Raw genomic sequence first — 24,504 nt, 5'->3', positions numbered from 1 at the left:
AATTCAATTGAATAATTAATTCACCGTGATTTATTACGTAAATAATTTATTTCATGTCTCTTTCCAGGTACTTTGCTCTCTTGCGACTATCAGTACTTCTGGCTCGACAAACGGTAAGTAACCTAATAAGGCGAATTTCGAAGAAAATATTTGCGTCGCTCACACGTGTCCGTAGTTTTCATCAAGCGCACGGGGGTCAGCAGAACACACAAGGTGTTATGTGTATTTATTTATTTATTCATTTATTTATTTATTTATTTATTTATTTATTTATTTATTTATTTATTTATTTATTTATTTATTTATTTATTTATTTATTTATTTATTTATTTATTTATTTATTTATTTATTTATTTATTTATTTATTTATTTATTTATAAGTCTTTTTTAGTAGAGTGGCTCCATCATTAATTGATATACTGTTGTCCTTGGAGGCCCTACAACAAAAATACAAACATATAACAAACATGGGTAAAAAAAGTATACAATGTAAGTTGAAACGAACAAACTGTAAAGAAAAGAACAACACAAAGGGCCAGTTTATAAATTAAGACTATTATAACGCCAAAATAAAAGACTAAATGAGGATTCGGATTGGGCATTTCTTAAAAAAATTAGGTAGATTGTTCCAAATGAATGCACCAGCAAAAGAAAAACTTTGTTTTCATTAAAGTCCAAATTGTAATATATTGGTAACGATCGAATTTCGAAAATCCAGTATATAATCATATGTTGGGGTTTGTTAAAACTAATGTATTATTTTGTCTTTCACATGCTCCCCGCAAATAGGACAAGTGTCTAGTGGCATTGACTGGGCGAAGAAATATACATTCCGATTTGTGGATTCGAACAAATACTACGAGGAGTCAGTCACTATCACGCCCAAGACTAACGCGACAAACATCAAAATACCTTGTAGAAACACCAACGAACTGTTGGATTTCAATGCAAAATCCTTCAATGTATCAGGCTGTGATACTGTCGAAATCTTTGCTTCTGCTGATGTCATTGTTCATGGCAAAGTGTCCAGCAGCAATGGTTTCACTGCAGGGTTTTTAGCCCTACCAGATGATGATCTGGGTACAGAGTATTTGGTTGATTGCTATACACCTATCAATCAAACGACACAAGTGGCCATATCCGCCATTTCAAATGACACGACCATAACTGTTAATTGCACAAGTAACTGCACTTTCAATGGGTCAAGTGTCTCTGGGTCTTTCCAATTGGGAGCTGGGGAATCAGGAATTTTAAAGAGTACCGAAAACAACACGGAAATGACTGGAACCTACATTGGATCTAATAAACCAATCTCAGTCATTGTTGGGGCCTTTAATGTTTTCATTCCGAGGGAAACGAATACAAGGAATAAGGGCCATGGCGTCGTTATGGAACTATTGCTACCCATTTCCGCTTGGGGTCGAACGCACATCGTGCCACCATTCAGAGATACCCCGAACGGTTGGATATTACGCATCTCGGCGATAAACTCTAGCACGAACGTATCCTTGACAAATTGTGAGATCACGGGAAATGTAACTAAACTATTGAATAGTAGAGAGTTTGCTGATATTACCGTTAATGGAACTAATCAAAGAATGTGCCTCATAGAAGCCGACCAGTCCATCCAAGTGATGCAATACGTGGCAGGTTCACGCACCTCGCCGGAAGAGTTTGGGGATCCTAGTATGACAGTAATTCCTGCAGTATCACGTTATCATGGCGACACTTCAGTTAGCAAGGTTAGGAAAAGAGAATTCAATTATACCATGGATGTTGTCACAACAAGCAAAAACCCACCGATGATTAACGACCCTCCGGTTGTTCACATAGGTCAAACGCGGTCCCTCATTATTAATGGGACACAGTTCTTCTTGTACACCTTCGAATTACCAATTGGAATATATCAGGTGACTCGTCGGAACCAATCAGATAGAATGTGGGTCAGACTTTACACGCTTCACAATTCTCTTGGTGCAGCAATGTTAGGAGATGTAGGAGTCTCAGGTAAGAACACTATCAACTTTTTTTCCGTTTCAAGACAGATCAAAATTAATAAGGTTTAGGGGATTGGAAAGATCGGAATTCCCTGCCTGAGTCAGTTGTAAGTGCAACTAGTTTAAATCAGTTCAAATCCGGACTTGAAAATTTTTGGCACAACCATCCTCTAAAGTACAGACCTTACCAAAGATAAGAAAATCAACGAGGGACACATAAGCATATTGCTTTACGTCTCAACATCCAAGTAAATCCAAGTAAGATTGGATAACGATGTGCAATATGTTGCTATAAAACTAAACTTATATTTACACCATCTTGTATTTCCACTTTGCATTGTTTCATCCAGCGTAGTAGTTTCTAGGTGATGGCGCGGGTAAGGAATCGAAATTTTGTTTGTTCGTCATCAAACCGGTCTTCCGTGGTACTCTAAAAATCAAGGATTTGAAATAAATCCAGAACGGCTGTGAATAGTGAACAGCCAAATATTAGATTTAGTTTCAAACCTTGTAGATTTTAATATGAATCTAAAAGGTTTGAATTTAAATCTTTTGGGATTTCAAAGTTAATCCTAAAGATTTAAAATGCATGCTTTCACTGGGGAGTTTACGCACTGCGAAGCAGGATACTCTTAACAACAAATAAAAGGTATTGTCAAAATGCCCTTTATGACGAAGAGCAACCAAGAAGTCTTTTTCGAAGATTTGTGAATTAAAACTGCAGTTTCGTCCTGGACTCTGGACAATGACATAATATTTGCAATTTTTCGTCAGCTCCGAAACTAAGGACGAAACGGCATTTCCGGTTCACGAATTTTCGACCAAAACCTCCAAGTTGTTCATTGCCATGATTATATGACGGACATTTTAAATTTATTTAATGTATTCTTGAAGTTGTTCAGTGTCGCGGACTTTATATCAGTTCATGGGTCTTAGATTCATTGAGGATATGGCTTTTATTGTGATATCGGTGTAATTAGAGATCACTGCCAACGTTAAACTCATCGCTCTCCCCCCCCCCCCCTACCCACACACTCTTACACTCGTTCGGCCTCGATATACACACACGTTCCCCCCACCTCATTATCTACCATCTGTTCACACCCCTCTCCCCACCACACTCTCTCTCTTTCAAAATTCCAGTCACGATGATACAGGTTGTTGTTTTCTTTTCTTTTTTCATTTCTCCCTCAGTGAGAAATAACGACAAAATCACTGACATCAAGGGCAAAAATGACGAACTAAAGAAAAAGGTAAGTAAGTTTGTGACTCCATAATTTTGATATGCCTTTTCAGCGCGACGTTTTATGTCATGCATATCATGACGTTTAATCAGGGAATCGTTAAGTTGCGCCGATATCTTTATGTGTCCACTCTTGTATAGCAATATCCAGGACCTTGGACATGTGGTACATAATTATGCGCATTATACTTCCCAAATGTATTTTAGAAATATGCCTTGTGTTTATTTATTTTTTGTTTTGATAAACGATATGCAATGGACCTGAGCGTGAAAACATTTTCATGTCGAATTATGAAGAGATTCTATCAAATAAAACATAGGATGGCATGGGATGTATCTTATACCAGAGCATGGCCCTGGGAGGCGGGGTGCTGAGGTGCTGAAGCACCCCCAAGACTGATCAACTATAGCATCGGACAACAAATATATATTTTTTTATACTCTTTCGTTTTGTCGTTATTATAGCAAAAGGAATTTGAAACCCGATTTCCACACGATTTCCCCAGTTATGATGCAGCAGCGGAAGCACTCGACACTGTTACGTCGTATCTCGTTGACAAAGGCGAGCTTGATTCCGTGATCGAAACCGAAGTCGCACTCGAGTTCTTCAAGGGTGTCTTAACCCGGAAACCCTTACTGAACGCTACCGTGAATGAGACAAAGTCATTTCTTAATGTAAGCCACCTTGATGCCAATCTCAGCTCTTATTCTTTTTAACCTGACATGAACAATTATCTATCATTGCCTGCATTTTACATTTTCAATTTGTATTTCACATTCATTATCATTATTAATATCATTATTGTTGATTATTGTACTATTATTATTATTGTTGTTGTTGTTGTTGTTACTATTACTATTACCATAATAATTTTTTTTTAATTGGTACTGAGTTGATGTAGTTTGTTTTTAATTTGAATGATTTATTATAAAATGTACTTTGATAATTTGTGGAATATGAATATATGAATAAAATAAATAGATAAATATAAATTACATTTAAACGTTGATGTCATATTTTTCCCCAAGCCACCCTTTTTTACCTAACAAAAACCAGTTAATCTTGTCGTCGAAATACATATTGTTACTATTAAGGTTCAATAAATTAAAATAGGATCGATCAAATGAAAACCCCGTAATTTATTTGTCATCACTCTTGATTTGTTTTTAAATCATCTTAAACAGGTTGTAATTTACTCAGCTATTGTTTCTTTTGTTGTTTTGTGTGTCATTTATAATATTTTCATTCATTCGTTTTTTTTATAATTTGTATTGTTTTCATTCACACTATTCTTATATTATGAAAAAAATTGTGAACCATTTTGAGAAGTATAATTTATACTGAACAAGTTAATACTGTTCACAGTCGGTGCATATCCAATTTCTTACACTAGATTTAGCAGGCAATTAACTATGTCAAAATTTTAGTATCATTCGTACAAATGTAATCTCATTTTCCTAATCCCATCAGAAAACCAGCGAAGCGCTTAATGTTCTGTTTTCCAACAAGACCAATGAACATCTTGTCCGCGCATGCGTGGAAAAGGTGAGTGTAATAACTATTACTATAGCACTTCCATACACGATACAATTTGTATAATTATATCATTAGTATGCATTTTTATAACGGTGCAGTGTTATCAGATTTAAAAGTATTCGACCAGGACAAATTTTGATGATTATGATGATGATGATGATGATATTGATAACAACGTTATGATATTAATGATATAGTAACAAATCAACCATAAGAATTATATCAATAAGTTTCTGCCAGGATTATTTAGTTTGAGAAAAATCTAATATAATATTTATTATTCAATATGATTTTTATTTGTTTGTATACACCTTCCATATCTTAACATCAAGTTCCTAACCATCATGGTCTACGGCACAACAAACAATATTAGGCAAAAAATACACCACAAAATTGTTGCAAATTTGAATGTAATGGCAAGAAAAAAATCATAGTTAAAAATGATAATACTAGTTTATTGTTGATGATGATGATAATAATAAGATCATCAGTTATAATGATAAATAGGAAATGCCACACGAGTGTATCAAATAATTATCATTGTTTCTGTTTGTACCCCCACCGCTTATTACAAAAGGGTAGTTTGAAGCGATAATGATAAATTGTTAACTGCATGAAATTAGCAAAATAGATCATTAAGTTGAAAAAAAAACAATAACCAAGAGACGAAATGGGATTACAAACTACATTATCCATTTCATTGGCCTATATGTAGTATACTTAAATCTAGATGTCAAGATGAATTGTGCTATAACTCCTTAAATGTTCATAAACAATCATGGGCGGAAATCCCAGGGGGGACAGGGGGACGTGTCCCCCCTACTCAAAATAGTAGGGGGGACACAATATCAAATGTCCCCCCTACTATTTCTGGTTTTTTATGATGGTAAGAAATTCATCATTCAAAATCGAAATAAAACATGTATTTTAAGACGAGATTACCTTAATTTTTGGAGGATAACCTTTTTTTTTTTGCTTGTCAAATTTATTTTCGTCGAAATGACCTAAAATCTGGGGTGATAACCTTTTTTTTTTTTTTTGCTTGTCAAATTTTCCAGCTCCTTGTCCCCCCTACCGTTTGGAAGAGATTTCCGCCCCTGTTAACAATAGACATTTAGGCCCGTATTCTGAACTCAGGTTTAAATTAAAACCCTCGTTTAAAATTGTGATTTAACTATATGGAGAGCCAATTGGTGCTCAAATCTTTGTTATAACCCTTTCAATTTATTAACTCACATGACACTCAAATTATTCACAACTGCTGAGAATAATACATGTAACGGAAGTATTTTTCCCCATTATGTAGGCAAATGGCAATAAAATAGTAAACATAAGAAATATGCAATGTTATCAGAAGTTTTAAGTTTTTGTCCCCCGCCCCCTACATAATTTTCAACACCGAGTTAGACCGTGATCTGAGTTAAACGTGACTTCAGAATACTGGCCTTAGTTTTGATATAACAATAACACTTTCCAGAGGGGAGTGACAGAATTATAGCATAACATGTACTTGAACTATTTCCGCTGGGAGACCCGGGGCCCGTTTCATAAAGAGTAACAACTGTTGTAACTTTGCCATTATGGCAACTACCTTGGCAACCTTGGTTTTTATTGGCTGCTTAACCTTGTTGCCATGGTATTTGTCATAATGGCAAGGTTACAACAGTTGTAGCTCTTTATGTAACGGGTCCCAGGAAATGCCCTTGAATAAATAGTGTCAAATAACCATTTTCAAGTAACAGTTGCCAATGATGTGTGTGGTCTTGTCTTAATTAAAACACAAAAGGGAAATTGAAACGGGAATCGAAACTATATAAATCGGTGGGGGTGTCAATTTACAACATTGTTTTATGAGTATGGATGTTGGTTATAATGGGATCATATTTCGTAAGATATTGAACTTAAGAATTTGGATTATTTCCGCATGTCCCACATAAAACTATCTAGCGATTAAATAATTATGGTACATGTATTGCAACTTACGTTAATGATTTACCCCAGTAACTGCATAGAATTTCATATGCACTTCATGTAGTTCGACCAATGAAATAGTACTCTCTGTAATACGTGGCTGACCCCCCTGAAAATAAGTGAAAATGACTTGTTTTAACATGTTTATAGGAATAGGATGCAATATTATCAGGGCCCTTGGAAGGGTTTCTTAATAGGGGATGCTGGTTGGGAAGAAAAAATTGATAAACAACAAAAACAGTTTCACTCCCAAACCAGGGGGATTTGGGGCAGGAAAAATTTGACAACCCCCCCAAAAAAAAGAAAAAAGGGGGGAGGGGGTCTCTAAAAAATGAAGATGAATTTTGTTAAATTTCTACTTTTTAGCACACATATTTGACTTCCAGGGGGTATAACACACGGAGCACACCCCATACAATATTTTGGGTGAAGCACCCCTCCTTCACAGTGGAATATAACCCATCCCAACAAACATCGTGGTATAACAGACTTCAAGCCAGGGGTGGCACCAAAAGGGGGCACAGCGGCGATACATGCCTCTATATAATTCTTAATGTAGATTTGGGGATAAAACAGAGGGTGAAATATAGACAAAAAAAGAGGAATAAAGAAGGAAGATTAACAAATCAAGGTCCTAGTCCTATATTACCATGTAATTCAAATGAATTATGACATCACATTTACATCACCCTGCTCCCTTATCAAAACACATCTCCCCCCCCCCCCCCCTCTGCACCCAACATACAATCTCATTGCTATTTAGGCCTATATATATTTTCTACTTTAGAGAAATTTGAGCGTTTCACCTGAGCAAATCCAGTATGAACTCGAAGGGCTCTTGCACGATGCTTCCGAATTGATCGCTGGTGGCGGACTGTCATCATTTGACGTCTCGCGAGAAAATGCAGGTAAACGATTCCTCAATCATACCTTCATATGGCACGCCGTTTTCCCCAAAATGTCGATAAACTCTGGTAATCGCTCGATAAACGTTGCTTATCATTGTTGGGCAAAGGGCGCGCCATAGCTTTATACCCGGGTATCTACTTATAATTCGGGAAAGATAAGCGTCTTCATTCTAGTTAGTTCGCCATGTGGTAGAATATGTAGATGGTCATTGTTATAATATACCTGTCATGTAAGATAAAGGTTAGAGAAAATAAATATATCATGATTCCCTTTTGAATTCAATTAGTCAATGTGATTATGCGAAAGTTTCTGTTATCCACTGCTTTGATATAAACTCAAATCTCAAATTCACTTGTAACTTGGTACATGGATGTTTTATGTTTGGAATATCTCCAAAGATTGGCTACCTTTTTAGTTAACCCCGTTTCAAAGTATCGACTGGGTCGATTTAAATACCCCCTTTGACTCCTTCATTCGCCCCCTCTTAGTACTCTTATTCATCTTGTCACTGTTTTCATTTGTTTTCTTCAAACGTTAGCCATCGCAATCGCCCCTACAACCATGACCAGTCGCGGCAATTCTGCAACCGCTGCAGAATGTGGGGGCGCCCTAGGCATCACTGGATACGGCGCGGAGATACCGTGCGAAGTCTTGAAGGAGATGGGATCCCGCGCTGTATATCAGATGAGGCTGCCTTTCGGGGCAGACGCACTTGCAAGTTCAAAGTGCTCTGAGAACAGGTGAGAAAATATGGGGTCCTGGATGAAACCACGATACACGCCTTTCTTTATATATCAAATGATTGACGAATCGGCAAATCGAGCCGTCCGTCCTCGTAGTCTTTGGGAAATTCTGTTGGACTTGCTTATCTTAAACTCCAGGTTTGCAGCTACATGTACAGTAGCCTTTCATAAAAAAATTGTTATGATAATACGTTTGTAATAACAATTAAAAGTTAACTGACATCCTTCAATCTGAATGGCTGATGGTAAACTTGTTATATAAATTGTCCGGTTGTAATTATAGCAAGTCTTTGTTAAAGGGACCCAGGTCTTTAACCTCTAAGCCACGGAAGGATTTTTCGGGAGAAAAGGTGCATGCCTTAGCATAATCGGTTAATTTTTATTTCTGAGGAGTCAAATATGACTTGGAATGACGTCAACTTGGAGTCAAATCTGTTTTGAGTCAAAGTGACTCCTTTTAGATATTTTCGATATTAAATAATTTTCCGCTGATGTCAGACCATTCCGAGTCAAATTAATTTGGAATCCGGGTCACGTTAGGGTTGACTCTCAGCTGGAATCCCCATTCAAATTTGACTCCGCAGGGTTGGCATGATGGACGTCTTGTGGGGGCGTCGTGGTCCAGTGGTTCAGACTCTCGTCTTTCAACCTGAAGGACGTGGGTTCAAATCCAAGCCATGGCTTGTTTTCCTTCAGCTAGAAATTTACCCACATTGTGCTGCACTCAACCCAGGTGAGGTAAATGGGTACCGGCATGAAGTAATTCCTCAAAAAGCTGTACGCACCAGAATCGGTAGACTAGCTTAGCCGGGGTAATATAGGAGAGCACCTAGCAAGGTGGATACGTGCGCTATACAAATCCTATATTATTCATTTAGTATCTATGTTGGGTTAGGAGGTGCCAATGGCCCCGGGGGCCACTTACGTTGACGAGTGGATACCATGCGCGACCAAAAAAACACGTAAAAAGGATGTCTTTTTCAAGATAGGGCACGTTACGTACGTAACGTGATAAGGGTGTCAAAAACACAAAAATAATGAAAAAAAGGGTATCTATTTCGCTAGGAAAGTTACGTGTTTAGGGTCAAATTAGCGGGAATGATAAAACAAAATTAAAATGTTTTATAAAAGATGTCCTTTTTGCCCCAACACTACGTGTTTAGAGTCCGATTTGCGCGAGGTGTGGAAGTGGGATCGTACTAAACCAAATAAAAACCGACGACCTAAGGACCCGTGACATAACAATAAAATATTCCAGGGCCTACTTGTTTAGGGGCTCATTTCAGGGAATATTTGCCAAGGGTATCGTTTTGTTCCCAATACTTGTTAAGGGTAGGGTTTCACACGCCAATACCTGTTAAGGGGTGCATTTTCAGAATATGGAAATTACGTGTTTAGGGTGCTTTTCGAGACCCCATGGTCGCGCATGGTATCCGCTCGTCAATGGGGGTGGCCCCCCCGGGGCCAATGGCCTAAGTTCAATGATGTAAATGAAAATGACTACCAGCTTTTTTTGTAATCTAATGTAGTCTTAAAGCTCTGACCATTAGAATAATAACTCATGAAGCTCATACATGTACAACAATTTACATAAAAGCAACCTTTTTTGACAGGAAAAGGATTGCAACTTCGCTCCTTAGCGTGGGACTCGTATCTAATCAGCCGAAACGGGAATTCAGTAAAAATGTTTCATTGACCTTCAACATAAGGCCTTCTGAGGTAAGAAAAAAAATGATTCTTCTGTTTATATACTGCATTTCTCAATACATTTTAAGCAGATTTTTTTCCGTCCAATATGTAGATCAGTGTAAGTGAATAATTAATACGTTCAGCCTATAGGTAGATAGTAACTACATTGCAATATATCATTAGAAAGCTTGGCTTTTATCGGTTGGGGCATTCCACTTTTTTTTATAGAATCGAGAGAGTGAAATAGGCTTTTATTCCGAATCTAGTTTTACCCTAAAAACAATAATCCTCCAAATCGGTTAATAAATGTTAATAAATCTGTTAGCCCTCAAGTTTGTTTGTGACAAAATTTTTTAGAATATTTGTAATTCTCAATATTTCAGTCCGCAGGCACTCTCATTGTCATATTCACTTCGCCACATGTATATCAGTGAAAATGAACGTTGGTCTACGTGTATCTGTTATTGATTATCACAAATATTGATAGTGATTTTATAATCATATACTATTCTTTCATTAATTAATTCATCCAATGCAGGATGGACCCAACAATGATACCACGCTATGCTCCTTTTGGGATAATGAGAAAGGGTAAGAAATAATACCATCGTTGGCAAAGTGAGAGAAAATTTACTTTTTTGTTAAATAAAATGTCTGATTCTGGTCTTCCGATGCAAGACTACTGTCAAGTTTATAATTATGTTGATACGTGATGGAAAATGATGACTTTTTTGTCAAAGGTTTTGAAGCTTTAAAGCGGAAAAATGATAATTATGCGCAACGATTTCGCGAGAATTTCGGTCCGCCTAGCCCGGGCGAGGCAACCCTCACCCATAGGCTGCAATACAAAATTCAAATTTTGAGGGGATGCCCCCGCCCCAGGCCCTGGGACGTCGCCCATGATAATGGATTTTCCCTAAGGCTATCACTATGTTATTAAAGCGGGGACTGGAGGAACGCTCGTTTCATTGAAGAGGGGGGGGGGGGGGCAAAACACAGAATTTCACCCAAAGGGTAGTACTTTTGTTGGACGTAAGGCTATGCCCTATCAATTTTTGAGGAGAAATTATCATTTACATGTATCTATTACATTATGATGGTATTCAGGAAGCGCAAGCTGACATCACTTCCTAGCTAGTTTATCGCGATCGGTTTTTCAGCTCGCGGTGGATGATAGCATTTATCCTGCTCTTCTAGCATGTCAAGAGAAACTATGATCGTGATATTGGACTGGCCACACAAATTATGAGAAAGAACTTTAAATGACTCATTTCAAAACAGTTTTGCTTATTCCCTACATCAATAGTTTTTGCCCGTCCATATGTCATCATGAGGATTGATATTTCTTTGACCTAACCTCGACTTTAGAATAAATATTTTTGTTGCTTGATGACTTTAAAGCAGATGCCCACAGTTATCAATAAAATTGGCAGTGCACTGACACCAGCATCCTAATCAATACTCGCTGGTCGTAATGACAGGCGTATTTTTAAGTGAATTGTAGTAGGGGGTAAATGTCCCATGCATTGGCGGCGGAAGCCAAACAATTTAGGGGGGTCCACCTGAAATTTAGGGATGGACACAGGAAAATAATTGGACAAGCAAAAAAAAAATGGTTATCAACATAAATTTTTTTGGGGGGCCGCCCCCACCTCAAGTTTAGGGGGACAGGCCCCCCCCCCCCCCCCGCTTCCGCCGCCTATGGTCCCATGATACGTCTTTCTCCCCTCCGCAATGTTACAATGCTTTTTTTGGGGGGTGCATCTTTGACGTTTCGCTGATTTTCGTACTTATTTAATGTCAAACAAACAAGCATTGGGTCCGATAGGGTTATGAAATGTAGAGTCCCTTCAGTTCAAGGAGTTGCGCATCTGGGTTACGATGGCGCCTCTTTTAATTCTAACGCAATAACTTCGTCGGTTGATCATCATTAAGCCTTTATTCCGTTTTTATCATCTCCTGTTTTGTGCCCTATAGTAAACTGCATGGCCCCTGTCTGTTGCCCCCTCAACCCCCCCCCTCCCACGGGGAGGGGGGCAGACATGATGGCATATGGGGTAAATTTTCTAAAAACCTGCGAGTAAGCAAAATTTTTGACATTTTAAATACCGATTAAATTTAATGTTGTGATTGATGTTGACATAATCAGAAAATAAATGTCATAATTCACCTCTTTTCCTTTCCATGTCTTTATTTTTCTCATTTTTTTTTGGGGGGGGTGGAATTCAGTGGTCCATGGCCCCATATGACCCCCCCCCCCGTAGGTACGCTAGTGTATACGCCAGTGTCCCGTCGCACTCGTCATCAGATCTACTTAGATTCAGTGGCACAAGGCATACGGAAAGCATGAATGAGCCCTTTCCAATGCTGAAAGATGTTTTCTTTTACTTTCAAACAGAGATTGGTCGACATCGGGTTGCACCCTGGATTCCATTGACGTCATCGACGGCGAGACCGAGGTCACGTGTCTCTGTAACCACCTGACAAGTTTCGCTGTACTCATAGACGTGACCCCAGGCTCAGCAGAGGTGAATTCAACAACAAAAATGATTAACGTTTTAGTCAACATAATATACAAAAAAAATCACACGGCACAAGAAGCTATATATTTGTATTGTGACCAACCAAAAGGAATTCTCATTTAAAATCACAAATTGCATCCTCCAAAACACTTTTTTATCCACACATCCATTCAAAACATATCTTATGACATAAACATCGATATGTTTGATAAAATTAAAAACAGGAATAGTGAGCAAAGGTTTTGAGGGTATATTAACTTGTCTTAACCCTAATAAGACTGGGGTGCTGATTCACCCCCCCCCCCCCTTCCTCGACATTTTTAGACCAAAATTGCGACCCCCGGGTACGGGGTTTCGAATTTACATGTACGCAACATTATGAAAGTGCATGCAGACCCAAAATTGCTCAAAAACCGTGAATTTATGTACAAATCCAATGCTAATGATTGTTTAGCCAAAAATCATAAATGTATCATTATTTTTTCCTTTAACTGATTAAAATCAATTAATTTCATCTTGTTTATGCTCAAGATAGGAGGAAGTAATTCCTTAAAAAGCTGTGTGCGCTATGAACGCCTAGCTTAGCCGGGTAATATAGGAGCGCCTTGAGCACCTAACAAGGTGGATATGTGCGCAATATAAATACCCTATATTATTATTAAGATAAAGTCCCCGGCAATCTCCATTGAAAAAACACTATAAAACAAAAAACAAAAACAAAGAAATGCATAAGAAATTTAGAAAACAATAAAATACCGAAGATTTTTTTTTTATTTATACGTGCATTTGATCAGATTCCTATCAAGAGTCTGTAAACCAAAATTGGCATTAAAGGGGCATTATTCAGTTAATTAGGGTAAACCTTTGATTTTACGCATAAAGTAGCACAATTAATTAGCAATGAGACTATTCGCAGAATTTGATCTGATAGTTTTGTAGATTTAGCCATGGGTAAGGCGCTTGCCGATTTTCGTCGCGATCGCGTGATTGACGGCCGAGATCATAAGGGGCTGAATCAGCCCCCTTATATAGGCGTCGAAATAGCTCAGTCTATTTAGGGTTAAGGAAGCAAAAGTTTGCAGACACTTCCAAGATATCTGTGAGAGAATAATTATTTGATTTATCTCCTGGAGAGTCTCATCGTAACACTTGAAGTGTATCATCACAAAATGGGATGGAGTGTCTGGTTACTTTATTTTCCACTGTCTTTCTTTTTGGGGATGATTTAAACACTGAATAGTATCTGGTAGCATTTTTCGGGGTTTCATTTTACAACATATTCAGAATAGTTCAGACACAGACTTGCAGCTAAATTTTTTTTAAATTTGAATAAATGTTAGCAAATGCCTATTGATTTTTTCATGTAATTATATCTATGATTCATTTTTTCTAGATTGATCCAAGACATGAACAGATAATGAAGCTTTTGACATGGATCGGATGTGGATTCTCAATCGTGGCTTGTTTTCTGACTTGTTTTGGTTACGCCATCCTCAGGTGATTAAGGGTTATATTCCTCCCCCTGTCTCATCAAAACAGATGATGATATGTATAGTATGCAAATAATGAATGTTTATGAGTGCAATGGACAAAATACTTCATGAGGTGAAAGATGAAATGATCCATTCAACGAGGCGTAGCCGAGTTGAATGGATCATTATTTCATCTTTCACCAAATGAAGTATTCTGTCCATTGCACGAATGAAAAAAAATCATTATTTGATTTATATGACACCTACAAAATTGTTTTTTTTTTTCATATGAAATTTATGAATTTCGATGCAAAACATGCTCATGCAGTGCGAGTTCGGTCTGTTGTTATGTCATTACAACATGCGCACTGCTGGTGCCTGCAGCTGCAGCAGTCTCGATGCGCGCGTGCAATGGAAAAAATCGTATGGATCCAAAATTGCACGATGAATGGATCCAAAAATGCACGGTTGATGACGTCATTGAAAAATGAGCTGAATGAACGATATCAAACAACCAATCAAATCACAAGGATCTATCTAGACGCCCTGTTCCTGGAACGCCGTGTGCGGCGCTCTTCACATCTTAAGCTTTTTCGGAACATTTCATTTTCTTTCGTTAGCAGAATCTTTGTCGTCACTAAATAACGCCCGTTTTTTATGTTGGCATTTTTCATTTTTGGGGGGAAATACATGGATACAACACTTAATGGTTTAATTTACATATCACTGACTTGAAATTAAAAAAGTTGAAACTGATTACAAAGAAAATACGGTTTTTTATTATATGTCACGTGATTGATGACGTTTTTTTTACGCCTGTACCATAATACGTTCGGGGGAGCCACTTCCTTTAAAAGATGCACATTCAACATGATTGTCCAAGAAAACTCGTAAAGCCGGTTTAAGTTTCATCGTCGGGTGATAATTGTGCGTACAAAAGAATGGGTATCAATAGCAAGTAATTTATTATTCTTTATTTTCAATGAATACTCAGGCGTTGTTGTTTTTAGTGGGTTTTCTCATAGTGTAAACAACGTCCCCCGGGTACAGAGGTTTTGTTGCTCTCGGGTACTTTCCGAATTGAGAATTATCTTGTTCGTTTTGATCATCGTACACGTTTTTTGTTCGGAAACATTCGGAAAAGAAAACGCAGCTATATTTAGTGCATCACATATATGCACACTGCATATCGCATATGTGGGTCATCATTGACATTGTTCGCCGTATTATTCAGGGTGATGGGTAAGTGAAAAGTATGGTCGTGTGACCTTACTTCGCGCGTGACCATATTTCGTGGACGGTCGTATATCTCAGAAAGTACTTAATATCGTAAAAATCTGATATCACTACCAGAAAAAGCAGTCAAAAATTATCCTGTAGTGAAAGTTTCTAGTTGATAAGATTGGAATTTGTTTAAGCTAGGGCTAGGCGATTGGGCAGGCGCACGCACCTGCCTCGGCCGATCCTCGCCCATGTAGGACTTGGGACACATCCACACATAAACATCTCCAACTAAAGTGAGTACACTAACTACCCCAACATTCACTTCCAATCTAAAAAAGAACACAAGGTGAGAGGATGTATTCCCTGTAAGGGCAATGCATCCTCTCACCACCCAAATTTTTTATCAACAACTGTCCTTTTTCCAGCCAAACGTTCTCTGCTCTTTAATTAATGATTAACATGGGCAGTGAAACCTGATCTTATCCTCAGCATCCTAACATAGCTTCAAACCACTACCTCTCTCTAAAAAACGCCCATCATCAACCACAATACCATCCATGAAATAAGCACAATTTCAACACTAAACAAAACCAAAAAGCCTGTGTATCCATTGACACTTTTATGATTGATAAGATATCCACGCATAAAGGATTTGGACATGTTCAAAACCATCACCCCCACCCCATGTGCGCCACAAATTATACACCCTACACATACTATAATAGCCCCCTTTCAGCTCACCAAACGCAACATGTTATTCATATCTGGTTCCAAAATACACTGGGTGTCATATAATAATTACTAATATCATATTGATATTTATTCTCTTAGTTACTGTCATTATTGTTGTATGCCTTATATCTCGATAGAAAAATGGGATATTACGTAAACAATAGAGCAGGTGAAAAATTAAGAAAATTGGATACATTACTACTGCTACCACCACTACTAATTATTATTATCATTATTATTATTATTATTATTATTATTGCTGTTGTTTTTTTATGTTGTTGTTTTAGTTGTGTTTGTGTGTGTGTGTGTTTTCACCTATTGGCATTATCGTTATCATTGTCAGTAGTGGTATCAAATTAGTAGCATGTTTTAGAAATATGATGATATACATAGAAAGATGATGACAATAATTTTGTTACAACAGATTTTTTTATCATTTTCAGCATCACGACCAAAACCACCCCATTGGAGGCCATTGATGTTTTACTTGACTTGCAATGTCGCTATTTATCTTTATTATTTGTTCCGCAGACTCCGGAGCGATCTTATTTTAGTCCATGGAAACCTTGCACTGTCCGTTGGCTTGGCTGAAACAGCTTTCCTTTGCCTTGGTGCTATCTCTGATCCTGATGCTCGACCGGTAAGGATCTAATGAAGATTCCCCCTCTCGCTCTCTCTCTCACACACACCCATCCACACACACACAAACTCTCCCTCCCGCACATGCACTGACACCAACCCACTCACCTACCCACCCTCTCACACACACACACACACACACACATTCCCTCACCCACACGCACCCTCACCCACAAACACCACACGCCCACACCCACCTTCTCCCATACCTCTCTTGAAATCACGGCCATGCACCTCGTTACAAGCAATCAACGCACACCCACATATACACCCACTCTCTCCCACACCCACACACGCACACACACACACCCACACAATCTTCTAAAGTGTATTTTACCACCAAAGAGAGGACGTTTGTTTGCGATGTTTTGGACTTGATGTTTTGGGTTTTAATCCACTATCCTGGCTTATTTTCGTTAACAGATTGAATATTTCTATACTGGTTTAAAATGACGAAGAATTAATTAGCATGGTTATCAGGAAAGGGGCGTCCTTAAATACCTGTCGGACGTCCTCGCTTGATGGGTTAAAACACCAAAACACACCTACCATACAGTCAACATCCTCACACGTACCCTCTTCCTTTTTCGTTTCCTTTGAATTCTATATACCCCCCCCCCTCTCTCTCTCTCTCTCTCTCTCTCTCTCTCTCTCTCTCTTTCTTTATTTCTCTCACTCCTTCCCATCTCCCCTCTCTGCCCACATGTATCTTTTTGTTAGGCCTATATAGCCGTTTGATCTCATATTCATCTGATATCATACTCAGAAAGAGGGAAAGTTTCTGTTCGTTTGGAAGTGAATCATATAAACTCTTGTCAACAAGAGTTTAATGTTAAAGAGGAATAAAACCTTTGGAACAGGTGGGCTTGTGTAGAAGCAGAAAAATCTAAGAATAAGACCAATGGAAGTTAGATAAAATTGGATTAATAATGAGAAAGTTATGAGCATTTGAATATTGCGATCACGAATGCTATGGAGATGTGTGATGTAACATGTGAACAACTTTCCCTTTGATGGACTACAGAATACCCCCAAAATGTCTCTTTTTTCCTCTTTCTTCTGGTGATGCAAACTCTTTATCCATGATGTATTCTTTGAAAATGCATGTATATTACATGTTCCCCTATAGAACGAATACATGATCTACTGATGGATGTGATAAAAAAGTTAGTTTAAGTGAAATATACAGTAAGGTAATGGGAAAGTTGTTCACATGTGATATCCCACATCTTTATCGCATTGCCAATAGGAGGATTTACTTTAGAATAATCTAAACTTCAAATGCTCATAACTTTCTTATCATTAATTTTCTCAAACTTTCGTTGATCTGTTTCTTTGATTTTTTGTTTTTGCACAAGCTATCATGTTCCCTTTAATGTGTTAAGGTTTAGACATGTTAGTGGCAAATTCACTCCCTAAAGAGTGATCATCTCTCGTTTTCTTCTTAAGAATTAGAGTATGTAAAATACATTCAAACTCCAAGATCAGTTAGATAAACTTTAATTCACTTCAGTAACAAATGAAAATGAAGAGATGTGTACCGTCTATGCAACTGTTCAAATTTCCTTAAAAATTTTCTTTCAAAATAGGAAGGAGGCACTACTGGCATAAATTGGCACTATGGTCAATTTACCATGGTTGCCCCCCCCCCCCTTTAATAGCTATTTTTAAATGAAATATAGAAGGTAATATTATTTAGTAACGTTTTAGTTAAACCTGGGTTAACTTAGACCACACGTATATGGAGGCCAGTTGTCATATCATTTACAAATTGAAAACTATTCTCATCATGCAGGCAAAAGTTGTCCAAAAAATCATAAAAAGTAGAATAGGAAAAAACAAAGAATTTGTGTGAATCAATATAATGGTACATTATCTTTGTCAAGAATATGGAAGAAGTATTGTGAAACTCAGCATTCCTTAAAATCTTGTTTAGACCAGGGTTTAACTTAGGTTTAATTATAAGAATACTACCCAGAATGTCTAAAATCATTATTATATACCCGTACCCCTAATCCCATTTTTCTTCTCTAGATTTCTTGCCTTATATTGGCTTCCTTGATTTACTACCACTTCATCGCGATGTTTGCCTGGATGGCCATAGAGGGCGTACATCTTTATTTATTAACCTTTGTAGTATGGAACGCCGAGAAGCGAAAAATCAAGTGGTATATGGCTTGCGGATGGGGTAAGATCTTGTTTTTCTAAAAGCTATATTTTTGGGGGCAAGCCCCTCCGTTTAATTTCAAAATGCAAAAATCATCGAAGGTAATTGTATTTCTGAATTGTGTTCCTTATATCATATAATTGTGTTTTCTGTGAATATATTTGACTCTGCTTTGTTTTGTTTTCATGTTATGTACAACTGTGTAACGGAAATCAATAAATCAATTGTAAATCAAACGTATATATTCTATTGGTTCCAAATCAAAATCTAATTTCCAACAAAAAATCAATGCAGAATCATGAAATATACATTCGATAGTCATGATAGTGAAACTGAGATTATAAAGCTTAATTCCATATGAGGTCACATCGTGTAAGGTCTACATTGATTTTAACATCCCCAATTCGATTTCCAAGAGAGGGCGCTCTTGATTATCTACACTATAATGTAAATTAAATGTGTGTTTTATAACATTTTTTTTCTATCTAGGCATACCATTTCTATTCGTCGCTATGATGCTTGCCTACAACTTCATACGACATGAAAGATATGAACAAGGGATTGATTTCCAAAACTAGTGAGTATTGCAATACCCTTGAAATCGCTATTGCAGTTTTATAAGGAGATACATAGTTATTTTTCTTGCATATTTTCTAATGATGCGTTGAGATCTAATGTTTTCCTAAAACTAAAAGTTTTAACTTTGTTACTTGTCATTAATGTTACTTTGAATTTCCATTATCACTTATCTCTTGGGCGACTTCGTTCCGATCCAATGACATTCAACATGAAATTCCTGGGCCTGGTTTATGATAAAAAATTAAGTGCTCTATCAGGATGCTTGAAAACGTCGACCAAGAAAAGATAAGTCAAACGGGTTTATGTATTTTAATTATCTTTTTTTTTGTCAAAGATAAGGGAAAATACAAGGGTCGGTGGAAAATGAAATACTTATATCCAAGCTAAATTCATTTTTGTTTGAGGTTGAGGATGATTTGAGAACAATTACGACAACATTGCAATTAGACGTCTTGACGAGATCCGGCAAACTTCTTCTTCTTCTTCTTCTTTCGCCTTCTTCTTCTCCTTTGTGTACTTTTTCTTTTTCTTCTATCTGAAGAATTCTTCGACTATGTACTGTACTTATTTTAGATATAAACTGGTTTTCCAACGTTCCTGCATATAACCTTTATTAATCCCTTTGATACAGTATATCGTTATAATGATGATGTATTAATGATGGTACTGATGTAATGATGGTGATGATGATGATGATGATTATGGCAATGATGCTGCTGCTGCTGCTGCTGCTGCTGCTGCTGCTGCTGCTGCTGCTGATGATGATGATAAGGATGATCATGATGATCTTGATAGTAATGTTGGTGGTGGTGGTGGTGGTGATGATGATGATGATGAAGATGATGATGATAATCATAATGATAATGATGATCATGATCGTAATGATGATATTAAATGATACCCCATCCTTCTAAGTCGTTTAATTTCTTGCTTTCCGACAGTTGTTTCCTGAGCATGGAAGACAGAAGTCTCCTCATGTTCGTCGTCCCAGTCGCTGTTGTGATCGTCTTCAATATCTTCGTAACAATACGTGTTGTTTGTCAAATCGTCAAGATGTCGGACGGTCCCACAATGCAAGGCGACATTAAGAAAAGAGCTAAGTGAGTAGACCACGATAATTGCATGGTGAAGATAGGACACATGTTGGTTTGTTCCCTTATTTTGATCTTGTCTCAAATTAACAAAATAAAAAGAGGTATATATTTTATTTGGAATTCTGTGAAAATCAGTGAAGACGGTTGCTCTTTTCGCAAAACAAAACATGAATTCAGAACCTACAGAATGAAAATTGAATGAAACATAAGTGGAGTAAGGGGGAAAATTCTGGAAAAGACGTGAGCGACCGCATTATAATGACCTTCAAAACAAAAGTTTTTAATTTACAAAAGTTCCAAAATTTAACACATTATTATTGTCACTTTGTATTTGAAAATTCCACTCTATCTGTTTTGAATTGTATACAAATGAAGGAATATTTATACTCAGCAAAATACAAAGTGATTGAGGTTTAGAATTGTATGTTTTAAGTAAGATTAAATACCTACCTGAGTTGAGTTCAAAATCAAGACCTACGAAAAGAAGTTCATTGGTTTGCCTTTTCACAAACGATAGCACTATCTATTTTTTCACCAACAGATACGGCGTGAAGGCCATGATTGTTCTTCTTCCAATAATGGGATTGACCTGGGTCGTAGGCTTCTTAGCGGTCAATAGGGCAAAGGTCATCTTTCTGTACGCCTTCATCGTTCTCAATTGTCTGCAGGGCGTCTTCATATTCTTCATTCATTTCTTCAGAAACACGGAGGTAATTGCATCGATATAAAAAAAAACCTGGATAGAGCAATAATGCGTTCTTTTGAGGCAAAGGTCAAGCGCGCACGAAATTCCATACTCTTCTTTCTCCTGCGCATGCGTACACGTGTTGTTTCGTACGTTTTGTAATGTCCCAATATTCTGTTTATTGTATCATGGAGTACTTTTCCTGTAGCTTCAGTGTCGTGTTTGCGGCAGCATGCACTAAAATCTATCTAGTTCTTGTCTCGCCTACATAGCAGAGCGAGATTATAGGCGCCGCTTTTCCGACGGCGACGGCGGTGTCGACATCAAATCTTAACGGAAGATTAAATCTTTGAAATGACATCATAACTTATAAAAGTATATGAATCCTAGTTCATGAAAATTGGGCATAAGGTTAATCAAGTATTACTAAACATCCTGCCTCAGTTTCAGGTTACATGACCAAGGTCAAAGGTCATTTAGGGTCAATGAACTTTGGCCATGTTGGGGGTATTAGTTGAATTTCCATCGTAACTTTTACAGTTTATGGAGCTAGTTCATAAAACTTTGACATAAGAGTACTCAAGTATCACTAAACCATATGTCAACATCCTGTGAAATTTTCGATCAGATCACATGAACAAGGTCAAAGGTCATTTAGGGTCAATCCGGCTCTAGCGCATGCCAATTTTCGCGGCTATCGCGCAATCAGCGGCCGAGATCTGAAGGGGGGTCAAATTGACCCCCCCCCCCGTATATCCTGGTCTGAAAAAGCCCAGTTGAAATAGGGTTAAGGCCCCCTTTTTACGCCTTGCCAACAGTTCCCAAGTATATTAGTATCTCAATCATCCCTTTTCATTGACCACCCGTTCTACCCGTTCCTTTAAACCCCCAATTCAGGCGTCAGTTCGCGAAGACTCCCATTTTATGATTCCAGTTTCCAAGCGCGCCCCCATCAGCGGAGGACCATCTTTTTTTAAGCCTCTTATTTCATAGCAACTTCAGTTCTTTATTAAAATGATATGGTTTCAGAACGATGGGCTCACATTTCATACCGGACGCGGGTCGAAGAATTTCTCCCTTTTATGTATTTCAGCTTTCTTATTCTTTCTGTCTCCCTTTCCTGAATAATTAAAAATATATATCTTGTATGGATTATTCTTTCCTTTGCACTTTGATTCTTCTCTTTTATACAAATGTTACAACAATTTCATGGAATATTGTATAGTACATATTTAAATTTTGTGCCATATACCGTGTTATTCAATAATGTATTTTCGAAAAATATGTATTATAGTGATTTCAATAAAGGAACCCTGTGGAAGGGTTAAAAAGAAGAAAAAAATGTTTATTTTCTCTACTTATTTACTAATCTCTCTTGGTGTTTTATTCATATTGCTTGTTTCAGGTTCGCAAAGCATTTAGGAGACAACTGGACAAATGGGCCGTTAGTCAGTCTTTTAAGGGAGACTCTTCGAGTAGCAGGAACGGCCGAAAGTCCTCATCCTCGGGTGGGGAAAAGAATCTTGCGGCTTTCCGATCGCCCAACCAAACCGTAACATTGTCCAACATGTCGAGCACCAGGGCCCACAACCTGTAGATGAATTTGAAAACGCTTCAGCTGTATATTGCCAAGGCAGGGAAACTCCTTTGCATGGTCATTGAATATCTTGAATTAATTTTAAGAAAAAAATATGGAAGAAACACCCTTGTTTTTAATCTTTGTTCACTTTTCTTACTCTCCCATGAGTGGCTCAGTGTAGCTAGTTGCTAATAATGGCATTTGAAGGGGCGTTATGACCCTAGATTTGGGCTGAATGATAGTGAAACACAAAAGTTTCATCACTGCGAAATGATGATTAATGGCCAAACTACTCTACATCACGTGACTGACTTTTGACCAATCATATAGCAAGATTCTTCGTATGCTGAATATAATTGCTAAGTACTCGTATTTGAAGGGGCGATATGACCCTATATGAGTGATCAGTGAAACACTAAAATTCCATCACCGCGAGTGATGATTAATGACCAAACTACCCTTTATCACGTAACTGACATTTGACCAATCATGTAGCAAGATTCTTAGTATGCAGAATAATTGCTAATGATTGTATTTAAAGGGGTGGTGATATTTACTTTGATGATTATTTTCATCAATACGGATGGGTCATTATGATTGTATATATTCCTGGATAGTACAGTACTTTAAGCTTCTCGGAATACAATAAAAAATAATGATGTTTATGCAATTGTTGGTATCTAACTGTATGGTTCTGACTCTCGCCTTGTAAACAGAGGGTCGTGTGTTTGAATCCCACCGCGGTCTGGCGTCCTTTGGCAAGGCGTTAATCAACACTTTGCCACTCTCGACCCAGGTGCTAAATGGGTACCCGGTAGGATGTGAAAGTCATTGTAGCTTGACCAGTACCGTGTGCGCCTCACCGACAACTCACTGGAGTACTCCCCAGGGAGTGGAGGGTGTGCACACATGACATTGTGTGCGGGAATGACTGATTGAATCCAATGACCGGGGTAATGATATATATATGTTAAGCGCTTAGACATGTCGTTCTGATGTATTAAGCGCCATATATAAAAGCGGATTATTATTATATGGAGACACTATAGTACTACGTCATGTACGTGAAAGAGATAATATTTTCCATGAAAAACTCATGCTCATCAAGCAGGAAATATAAGATTCATTGCCGTACAGTATGTGTCCTTAACATAGGGTAATTTCATGATCCATTTTAATTCACAGTATGAACTTTACTTGCGTTACGAAAAAATTAGTTGTTTGTCTATTTCTCCTTTGTATTATTTCAAAGATGAGCTTCTCGTTACCGTTGCTGTGTAATTTAACGCTCTGCATATAAACGACGATCAAATTGCAATTCGTATTTTGTATTTATCAAGTTTGATTGGCCTATTGGGTTGTGAAATAACGTTACAATTTCATGTTTTAGGAAGGACTCATATAGGCCTACAGGGGGTCGGATGTACATAATTTAAGAATTGCCAAATGCTTAAATCAAATTTAGTCATGTTTTATGAATATTAGTTATTTATTTCTATGGTTTTTTCTGTATCGTATGGTAAGTGCAATTGTTTTTTTTTTCTTTTTCACCATCCTATTATACATTGTCGTTATCTTTAGTGTTTTGTAAAACAACGAAACAATCTGTTTAAGTGAGTAATTTCCAATATTCCGATCTGCAGTGAGATGCCTGCATATTTCTTTGGCATATGTAGCCTATCCTGTAAAAATAAATAAAAATTAACGATAATCTTACCAGAA

At 37.5% G+C, this 24,504-nt stretch overlaps 1 protein-coding gene across 1 annotated transcript; it reads left to right on the top strand.

Moving 5' to 3' along the window:
• Positions 1-73: 73 nt before the first annotated feature.
• LOC129282933 (adhesion G-protein coupled receptor D1-like) lies at positions 74-24,504 on the top strand. The gene is made up of 17 exons (XM_064114841.1): positions 74-113; positions 790-2,007; positions 3,192-3,250; positions 3,706-3,915; positions 4,712-4,786; positions 7,536-7,656; positions 8,196-8,397; positions 10,014-10,119; positions 10,628-10,680; positions 12,488-12,617; positions 14,005-14,108; positions 16,571-16,679; positions 18,713-18,866; positions 19,335-19,422; positions 20,366-20,524; positions 21,060-21,228; positions 22,609-24,504. The coding sequence occupies exons 2-17, from the start codon at positions 1,278-1,280 to the stop codon at positions 22,798-22,800; spliced, it is 2,661 nt and encodes an 886-aa protein (XP_063970911.1). The 5' UTR covers positions 74-113; positions 790-1,277; the 3' UTR covers positions 22,801-24,504.

Source organism: Lytechinus pictus, unplaced genomic scaffold (assembly GCF_037042905.1).
Source record: "Lytechinus pictus isolate F3 Inbred unplaced genomic scaffold, Lp3.0 scaffold_20, whole genome shotgun sequence".
In the NCBI taxonomy this organism is placed as follows: Eukaryota; Metazoa; Echinodermata; class Echinoidea; order Temnopleuroida; family Toxopneustidae; genus Lytechinus; species Lytechinus pictus.
The sequence above is the reverse complement of the archived record's forward strand: the minus strand, read 5'-3'. Positions and strand labels throughout refer to the sequence as shown.